At 48.6% G+C, this 10,343-nt stretch overlaps 1 protein-coding gene across 2 annotated transcripts; it reads left to right on the forward strand.

The window, feature by feature from the left end:
- The first annotated feature begins 391 nt into the window (after positions 1–391).
- Positions 392–9,673, forward strand: LOC120318510 (testis specific 10 interacting protein). 2 transcript variants are annotated; one of them, XM_039366209.1, is made up of 8 exons: positions 392–1,170; positions 2,723–2,880; positions 3,475–4,190; positions 6,137–6,353; positions 7,101–7,268; positions 7,433–7,532; positions 8,370–8,494; positions 9,289–9,673. In XM_039366209.1, exons 1-8 carry the CDS (start codon positions 1,021–1,023, stop codon positions 9,332–9,334), a joined length of 1,680 nt encoding a protein of 559 aa, XP_039222143.1. In that variant the 5' UTR covers positions 392–1,020; the 3' UTR covers positions 9,335–9,673. The 2 variants fall into 2 exon arrangements, with proteins under 2 accessions (XP_039222143.1, XP_039222144.1); XM_039366210.1 differs by having other exon boundaries at positions 392–1,099.
- The last annotated feature ends 670 nt before the right edge of the window (positions 9,674–10,343 follow it).

The raw sequence follows: 10,343 nt of genomic DNA on the forward strand, positions 1-10,343 counted from the left end.
TCCAGGGCAGGTATAAGAGAACACCAATAGCAGAACGGGTATGTATATGTGGTAAAGGAGACATTGAGGACATCTCACATGTTTTATTGTACTGTGAGTTATACCGAGTTTATAAGTCAGCATATATTCTTCCCCTATGAAAGAGATTGCCAGGGAGGGCAGACAATTTTTATGTAGGCTTTCTCCTCCAGGACGCAAACCCTCCTATCACGCACGCAGTGGCAAAATACTGTGTTGCGGCCACGTCCACAAGAAAAAAATTTGGTTACAGCTTTATAGCCGTCAACTTGTGCCAATTTTGGGGCGAGATCTCTAATAATTTTTGGAACATTAGATTTACTCACACACTTATCGGCTTTCCACTCACGTAAACTAGGGAGTGACCCTAACATTTTGAGAACATGTATTTTCTTAACAGGGATGTTATTGTTTACCATTAATGTCAGTACTATTTTTATTTTATTTTTTTCTTAATATATTGTAAAAAGTGATATCTGTTGCTGGTCTATGACCATAATAAAGTTGTTGTTGTTGTTATTCTGATTAGAGCAATGTTTCTCTATTTCACCAACTTATATCTGGCTGGACGTCAACTCCCATGCTGGCTGGGGAATTCTGGGAATTGAAGTCCACACAAGTTTAAGTTAACCCTAATAACACTGGATTAGAGAAAGACTGACCCCTTAAACCACACCAAATATCCTGCTCAGCTAAAGCTTCCATTTGAGTCTCCTTTGGCTTCCGCTTCTGGGAAGCGGAAGTTGAAACACATTGTAAAAATAATAACCGATCTATCTTTCTTTCCAGGGACTGAGTTCGACCTTGCGACCCAGACTCAGGGTACAAGGCCCAGCTAGACCTCAAATCTTAGCGATGATGTTTCCGTGCCAACGTCCAGCCTGTCCTGTGTCTTGCCTTTATTCCAGAACCCTATGCTTTAGCTGAGCTTGTTCTGAAGGAGGACCAGTTGCTTCGGTAACCAGGGAGTAGCCAGGACTCTTCCATGTTGTCGTGGGCACCATGTTGAACCCTCATCGCCAGTCGGTGCTGACCAATGCCTGTATCAAGCCCTCCGTGGATCCCATTACTCGGACCCCCGGTACCATTTATGAACCAAAGGGGCAGGTCCGACTTTTGGGTCTGCTTTCAGAAAATACCCCGTCGCAACAGGTAGCTTGGGTTGGGCCTGGCACCACTGTCATGGGTTATGGGTTCATCCCCTGCAGAAAACTCTTAATTTGTCTTAACTAACCAGCTGGAGGAGAAGAGCAAGCAGAGCCTGGGGGGGCGGAGTAAAGTACGTCATCAGCCCAGAATCGTTATGCTGCCATAAATGGTCTAAAACTCTAAATCCAACTCCTCTTGAATTCCATTGTTTCTTATCTAGCAACATTTTAAGACTAATGTTAGTTGACTAGATTCTTATGTATAGGTTGAGCAATAACATCTTACCTGTAACTTAACCTACAATCCTGATTTTTCATTCCTGACGCTAGCAACAGCAGGATCTGTCAGTGCATTAAGCTTTGGTGGAGGGAAGGAATAGCCAAGCACCCAGGAGAGGCTGTCTAGTCTCTTTTAAGAAGAGACTGGATAGCCACTTGTCTGGAATGGTATAGGGTCCCCTGCTTGAGCAGGGGGTTGGACTAGAAGACCTCTGAGGTCCTTCCAACTCTGTTATTCTGTTATATCTTCCTAAGCATCTCGGTTGATATCCATCGAGTTCCCTCTTTCCTTTTTCTCATTTAAAAAATTCTATTAAAATTGTCATCAGCATCAGCATCATCATAAAGTTGGAAGGGACCTTGGAGGTCATCCAGTCCAACCCCCTGCTCAGGCAGGAAACCCTATACCATTTCAGACAAATGGCTGTCCAGTCTCTTCTTAAAAACTTCCAGTGTTGGAGCATTCACCACTTCTGGAGGCAGGTTCTTCCATTGGTTAATTGTTCTGACTATCAGGAAGTTTCTCCTTAGTTCTAGGTTGCTTCACTCCTTGGTTAGTTCCCATCTGTTGCTTCTCATCCTGCCTTCTGGTACTTTGGAAAATAAGTTCACCCCTCTTCTTTGTGGCAGCCCCTCAAATACTGGAACGCTGCTATCATGTGACCCTGGGTGACATGGCTATACCCAATTCCTGCAACCGTTCTTCAAATGATTTAGTCTCCAGGCCTTTAATCAGTTGCTCTTCTCTGCACTTTTTCCAAAGTCTCAACGTCTTTTTCGTAATGTGGTGACCGAAACTGGACTAGTGGTCTTTCAAGGGTCTTCTTGGATTTCTTCCTAAGGGGAGGGGCATGCCAAATAGGGTCATGGCATCCAGCTTATTGGGCCGATTATCATCATCATTATTATTATTATTTTGGATCATCGCACAGTCAGCCAGATGTTCAGACTGGATTTGACATTTTGTCTACCTATCGAGTCCTTACCCAGGACCTGGGATAGGCAGATGTGGATGTTTGATGGTATTACAGGTATCGTCGCAGGATGGAAGCAGTTCCTAGTAAGGCCGCCTTTTGCAATTGACTAATGGCGAATTTGTCAATGCCGATGGTGTTCAAGTGGTGCTCCAGTTGTTTTGGGATGGCACCCAAGGAGCCTATGACTATTGGTACTACCCTTGCTTGCTTTTGCCACAGTCTTTCTATTTCTATTTGTAGATCTTTGTATTTTGTTGTTGTTGTTGTTGTTGTTATTATCTTTCTCTGTCTTTGACCCAGGAGGATTACCTGGATGCTGGCGATGGACTGCTCATCTGTATGAAACGTACTAAGAAAAAAGTCCTTCGCCCTCTCTTCAAGGGCTGCTGGGAACCCGAACAAACCGTCCCAGATGTCAGTGAAGCCTCAGATGCCGAGCCAGATCAAGACGTAAAGAGGCAAGTTTCGTGAACTCTTCCTCTGCTTAATCCTGGGGCAAGGTCTGTGAAAAAAAAACCCAGTGTATGTGTGCAGCTATGTGCAGTGGTATGTGGGGAAGACCTTGGGAGACAGGCGAAGAGATGTTGCTAAGGGAACGGCCGGATAAGAGACAGCTGAGCCCACAGCTGCATAATGGATGGAGAAAGAGACTCAGAAGGGACCTGCCCTAGTTTCTGAGGCTGTAAAGGGGGGGGGGGAATGAATCTAGATCTATGGAAAACAGTTCAGACTATGTGCAGGGATGTGAAAGGATATCTGGGGAAGACCTTGGGAGACGGAGCAAAGAGACCCTGCCCAGGAACGATCAGATAAGAGAAAGCATAGCCCTCAGCTGTGTAACAGGCAGGGCAAGAGGCTCAGAAGGGACCCTCCCTAGTTTCTCAAGCTGTAAAGGAGACGGCGGGAGAATTGCACTGTGCGAGATTCTGTCAACCTAATTTTGCAAGAGAGTAGAATTAGCTCCTCTGTTTTGTGTCTTCTTTGGTTGACCCTCTGAGGCCCAGGGCCCGTGCGCAGGATCCGTGTCTGATCTTAGCTCCGCTTTCCCCTAGGCAGCTGGAGCCTGCCCCTCCGGAGCAGAGCGATGAACCATCTCCTCCCGAAAACCCCAAAGTGTCATCTCGCCAAGGCTCCTTCCCCTTTCACTGGATGTGGGAGAGCTTTTCCATCAAGGGCCAGACCATCTGCCAAGACCAGGATTTAGAGAAGTCCAAGAAGCTGACCTTGCCACGGGCTTCGACCGCCCCGCCCCGGGAGCCCCCTTACAACCCTGACACGGTCTTGGGCTGCCCCGCTCCCAAAGAGGGACCCTGCTTGGGGGTCCCCAAGTCTTCCAGAACGCCGGAGGTCCCTTGCAGCAGAGCCCAGAGGTACCTGCCCCACACGAGCTTGGTTCCTAGGAGCTCTCTCTTGCCCCTCTTTTGGAAGATGGAGGCCCGGTCAGAAGCCCGGAAGCGGCAGATGCGCCAGGAACGTCGCCGTTGGCTGAATCTCACTCAGCAGCTGCTGAACCTGGAAGGGCAGCGTCTCTCGCGGGAAAAGCTCCTCTCACTGGAGGAGTTAGAGGAGAAACTCCGAGCGGAGATGCTCTGCTTAGCCACGGAGCCCGAAGAGCCGGGCCCTCAGAAGGAGAAAAGAAAAGCCAAGACGCGCGGCCCCACGCCCAAGGAGGAGCTGAGCTTCAAGCCAGTCATTAATCAGAAGGTGCCCAACTTCAAGCAGCTGCAAAGGCGCTTCCAAGAACAGCTGGAGCAGAAGAAAGAGCAAGGTGGGTGCAGGAGACCCTGACTGACAGCAAGGGTTCATGAGGGCTAGGAAGGGGGAGGGGAGCCAGCAGCCAAGTGAACGATAGCAGTAGCGCCTAGACTTATCTACTGCTTCACAGTGCTTCTCAGCCTTCTCTAAGCGGTGTATAGAGTCGGCATATTTGCCCCCAACAATCTGGGTCCTCGTTTTACGGACCTCGAAAGGATGGAAGGCCGGTCAGGATTGAACTCCTGGCAGTCGGCAGAGTTAGCCTGCAATACTGCCTTCTGACCACTGCGCCACTATGAGAATGGCATGGAATGGAGTAATGGAATGGGGTGGAGTGGAGTGGAATGGAATTAGAATTAGAATGGAATGGAAAGAATAGAATAGAATAGAATAGAATAGAATAGAATAGAATAGAATAGAATAGAATAGAATAGAATAGAATAGAATGTGGAATAGAGAATGGAATATAGAATAGAGTAGAGTAGAATGGAATGGAATAGAATAGAACATAGAAAACTAGAATAGAATATAGAAAATAGAATAGAGTAGAAAACAGAAAATAGGATAGAGTAGAATAGAATAGAATAGAAAAAAGAGTAGAATAGAATAGAATAGAATAGAGAATGGGAATGGAATAGAATTAGAATAGCAATAGCAATAACAGACACATACCGCTTCACATTGCTTTACAGCCCCTCTCTAAGCGGTTTACAGACTCAGCCTGTTGCCCCCAACAATCTGGGTCCTCATTTTACCGACCTCGGAAGGATGGAAGTCTGAGTCAACCTTGAGCCGGTCAGAATCGAACTGCTGGCAGCGGGCAGAGTTTAGTCTGAAATGCTGCATTCTAACCACTGCCCCCACTGGGGCTCCTAGTGTACAAATAGCCCTCGGCTCACGGCCGCGATCGAGCCCCAGATTTCCATTGCTAAGCAAGACAGTTGTTAAGTGAGGCGTGCCCCGTTTTACAACCTTTTTTGCCACCATCAGCAAGTGAATCACTTCAGCTGTTTAAGCGACGCCTGGGATCGTTAAGGGAATCCGGCTTCCTTCGTTGACTTTGTTTGTCAGAAGTCGGCCGCAAAGTTGACAAACGGTGATCACCCGATCCCGGGACATCCTAACGGTCATAAATACGTGCCTGTTACCGAGCGTCCGAATTTGGATCCCATGATCCTGGGGATGCTGCGACGGTCGCAAGTGTGAAAAACGGTCCTCAGTCACTTTCTTTTTTTTTTTTTTAAATAAGTTTTATGAATTTTCCAGTTTTACATCCAAGTATTTAGGAAGCAACGTGGTGATTGGGTAATCAATAGTACATGTCTCAAGGTTACATCATCAAAAATTCCCTCTCTTTTTCCCTTGATTATTATATCACATTCAAATTAATACGTTTCTAATTATAACTCAATCAGTTAAGGCATTTATCAATATATTTTTACTTATACCTATCCATGTCCTGTTTTTAAAGTTTACCTAATTGCAATTACAGTGTTCCAATTTAACCCTTAATATCTATAATATTTAGATTTCGGGTAACCCAAATTTCCCTTATTTCATTGCAAAATACCGTATATTCCGGCGTATAAGGCAACCCGGCGTATAAGACGACCCCCCGACTTCGGCGCCACGTCGCATGCCTAGAAAGTCGTCTTATACGCCGGAAACTACCGTTATTTCCGGCATGTAAGACGACTCGGTGTATAAGACGACCCCCGACTTTGGCGCCGATTTTAACGCTTGAGAAAGTCGTCTTATACGCTGGAAAGTACGGTAGTTGTCATATCTAAAATAGACATATTGTTTACTTAAATACATTCTTACTTTATTTCATAAATATATTCTATTTCTCATCCCTTTCTTCAGTCTCTTCCGTGCCGTCGTAACTTCAAACGGTCGCTAAATGTGTTCTTGTAAGTTGAGGACCATCTGTACTTCTGTTTTCTCTACCTTTTCCAGGAAAACTGACCATCTGCAAGCCGTTCCACCTTCATTCCAGTAACTCTCAGCCTCTTTCGGAAGACCAGGAAAAGAAAGACCAAGGAGATTCATTTCAAGACTTCCGGCGGCTTTGGGGGATCTACTGGAGGGCCCAGTCTTGCCCCGATTTTGAACCGTCCATGGCGCCTCAGGTGATGTCCACCAAGACAGCGGATAAAAGACAGGAAGCCAACAGGTGGGTGTGTGCAGGTTGCTTTCAAGCTTCTCCCCCCGCAAAAAATCATTGGGGTACCAGAGGAATTAAAAATACATCAGTGAAAACACCAATTGCACCATTGGCATTGACAAATTCGCCATTAGTCAATTGCAAAAGGCGGCCTTACTAGGAACTGCTTCCATCCTGTGACGATATCTGTAATACCATCAAACATCCACATCTGCCTATCCCAGGTCCTGGATAAGGACTCGATAGGTAGACAAAATGCCAAATCCAGTCTGAACATCTGGCTGACTGTGCAATGATCCATAATAATAATGTTGGAAGGGACCTTGGAGGTCATCTAGTCCAATCCCCTGCTCAGGCAGGAAACCCTATACCAGCATGCCTAAGGTGGGACTAGAATTCAATGTCTACTGGTGATTACCCCAGAGTCACTTAGCTGGTTTTCATGCCTTAGGCGGGATTAGAATTCACCGTCTCCTTGTGATTGCCCCAAGTCACCCAGCAGGCTTTCGTGCCTAAGGCAGGACTAGAACTCACCATCTCCTGGTGATTGGTCCAATAGTCCCAGCTGGCTTGCATGGCTAAAGTGGGACTTGAACTCTCCCGCTGTCTAGTCTAGTGCCTTAACCACGTGGACCAAACTGGCTTATTTGCAAAATGAATAGGGGTACGTTGAGAACCACCTGTATCAGCATCTCCTGTCTTTGTTCCATTCTGGGAGCATTTCCCTGTGGTGTCAACTCCGGTCTCTTTGGCTAGGTTGCTTTTGCTGGAGTGGGAACGTCGAGAGCAGCAGGAGAAACGCCGGGCTGAGCTGCGCAGATTGAAGGCGCAACACATGCAGCGGGAAGTCGCCAAATGCCTGGCGACTTACCAGAATAAAGGACGGTCCTCCGCGTCTGTCCAGAGAAGGCGGGAAGAACTCAGGTGAGTAGCTTCACTCCCATCTCACCCCCCCCCCATCTCCAAGCCATCTGATACTAGCTGGATCAAGATGCTTATTTTGGTACCGGGATGGGAGACTACCAAGAGATCCCAGCAGGGAAGCTAGGATGAGAAGGTCCCTCCCCTTCTTTCCACGTCCTATGTAGGAGGCAAGAGAAACAGCGCATGGAGGAATACATGATCCAGCTGCAGGAGATCCAAGATCGTGTGGAGAGCCGCCCGTATCTGTTTGAGAGAGTTATGCAGGTGGGTGGTGCAGGAACAGACTTCCTGGGTGGAGTTAGAGTCAGCCCTGCTTCTCTGGGCAAAACCCTGCCAGGGTGACAGTCCAGGGAGGATCTGTAGCCATAGAAGAGGATATTAGTTGAACTGGGGGGTTCTGGGGGTTCTCTGAGCTTGCTTGTTTTCTGGTAGACGTTTCATTCTCTGACTGGGTAACACCATCAGTGCGAAGGAGTGTGGGGCTTTCTCCCTGTTTGTATACAATAGCTTGCCCTGCCAGCGTTGATGGGCACGTTTTCTAAGCAGGTTCTTCTAGGTAGAAGAAAACAGCCCTCACCAACGCCGGCAGGGCTAGCCAGCGTATATAAACAGAGAGCAAATCGCGCTCCCTGGTAGCACTGATGATGTTGCCTAGTTGGGTCATGAAACATCTGCAAGAAAACTACCCAGCTCAGAGAGCCCCAAGGACACCACAGTCCTCCTCCCCCTCCTCCTCTCGACTCCATTCCCTTCTAACCCTGATGATGTTGCCTAGTTGGGTCATGAAACGTCAAACAAAATCACCCAAATCACCAAGCTCAGAGAGAATCCCTCGCTGGGTTCACCCATCACCCTCCGTTCTCAACAAGGTAGCTCACCTCTGGCAGCCACTGCAATGTTGCAGTGTTGCTGCAGCCTCTTCCCCTTTGCAAGCCATTTTGCAAGAGTGCTCCCTCTGTGCTCCCAAGCTTGCGAAAGCGGCTTCTAAGAGATCATTTAGCTGTGCTATTCACGTGGAGCTCTGTTTGTTTGGGGTTTTTTTGGTAACGCCGCTGCCTCTGGTACAAACTGGGATCCATCAAAACCTTCTTTCTCCTCTAGACAAATGCCCGCCAGGCAGTGGAGCGCCGTTTCTCCAAAGTGTTGGCCGCCCTGGGCATCGATGAAGAAATGCTGTGGAAGCATGCTGCACGGCAGTCTTTAGGCAAATATGGCGTCAAAGACATGTAAGGCTGCTAGAACGGTGGGGCGGGGTAGTCCAAATGAGAAACCCAGTGAGGAGAACTTGCCCTGTCTTTATTGTAAGGTTAATGAACAGGATCTGGCAAGGCTGAAAACATTTGTCCCTTCTTTTCCTTTTATTCTAAGGCAGGGCTCTCCAGAGTTGGCAATTTTCCTCATGTTCTTGCTGGTATTTGTGTATATATATATATGTATGTATGTATGTATGTATGTGTGTGTGTGTATATATCTATATATAAAATTGCTAACAAAGAATTAAGGGAGAATGGGATAGCTATTAATACAGCTGCCTAACATGCACAAAGCCCAGGCTCGAATCACAGAAGGGTAAGTGTGGCTGAAGAGAGTTAAGAAATTCGAAATAGCTATCCAGGAGTCCTCGATTTACAACCGTTCATTTAGGGACTGTTCCAAGTTACCATGGTGCTGGATAAAGTGCCTTGGGGCCATGTTGCACAGTTGCAGCCTTTGCAGCATCCCCGTGGTCACGTGATCGAAAGCCAGACGTGTGGCAACTGCTTCATACTTAGGACGGTGGCTGTGTCCCAAGGGTCACGCGATCCCCTCTCCCCCCCCCATTTTTTTTGGGGGGGGGCGACCATCTGACGAGAGAAGCCAGATTGACTTAACCACCCGGGTTACTAAACCTCACGGCTTCAGGGATTGACTTAACAACGGTGGCAAGAAATGTCGTAAAACGGGTGCCTCGGCGGTGGTGGTCGTCGGTTGAGGACCGCCTGTCCCTGGCAGCTGCAACCTGTGACGTTTGTGTTTTCAGGTATCCGAGCACCGAGTCCGTAGAAGAGTTCCCCAAATCAATCTGAAAGGAAGATAGACTGCCTAGAGGAAGCCAACACACCTGGGCCAGCAGCTGACGCTGCCACCTGTAATCGTAGACCATCTAAAAATAAATCTTAACGTTGAGAAGCAGCAGAGCCCAGCCGGCCTTTATATCCCTGACGGGGAGAAGCATTACTAAGCCTGCAGACAGGTTCCCAAGAGCTGCATCTTCTATCCCTAGGCCAGTTCCACCGTCTTCTCTTCTAACTCAGATGTCCCCAACCTTTGGGGCACCACGGACCGGAGGGGGCGTGGTTTTGTGTGCTGCCTGCATCCCGCGGATGGGGCTTTGCTTGTTTGTGTGGACCGGTGGCTGCCCTTGGGGCCGGGTGGGTGTGGCCAGGGTGGGTGCGGACTACTGGGTGGGTGTGAATGGAGTGGGTGTGAATGGAGTGGGTGTGGCCTGCTGGGTGGGCATGGCCAGCTCTACACCGTTTGCGTCAAGGGGGCTTGTGGGGGCCTGGGCAGGAGTGGGATAGATCTGAGTGTCTCTGGCAGAAGGGGGGGGACCAGGGCAAGTGCCGAGGCATGGTCCACTGGAGGAGCCTCACTGTTCTTCTCAGGCCATGAGGGGGGGGGGGCTTATGGAGCTAAGACTGAATGCGTTTCAGCATAGATGGCCACCACAAAATTGTACATTGGCTCCCGGCCGGCCTGGGCCAGGGTCAAGGCAGCGGGGGCCGTTCCCTCACTGTTTCCAGGATGGCTTCGCGGGCCACATGAAACCACTTTGCGGCCCGCATCCGAGCCTTGTGTTTGACATGTCTGAACTAGAAGACCCCTGAGGTCTCTTCCAGCCTTAGGCTTCTATGTTCTACCTCGTGGGGCTTAAAACTGGTCCCAGTGGGAAACAACACCTTCTGCATTCTGGTCAATGGGTACTTGTGCCCCCCCCCCCCGTGCCTGGCAGCAATTTTGCCTAGTTGCGCATCATGACTTTCCAAGCATCTGTACCTGGGGGGGGGCTTCCTTAGTTGCAGAGACTCAATGGCT

This window comes from Crotalus tigris, unplaced genomic scaffold (assembly GCF_016545835.1).
Source record: "Crotalus tigris isolate CLP2741 ecotype Arizona unplaced genomic scaffold, ASM1654583v1 scf7180000020245.1906669, whole genome shotgun sequence".
In the NCBI taxonomy this organism is placed as follows: Eukaryota; Metazoa; Chordata; class Lepidosauria; order Squamata; family Viperidae; genus Crotalus; species Crotalus tigris.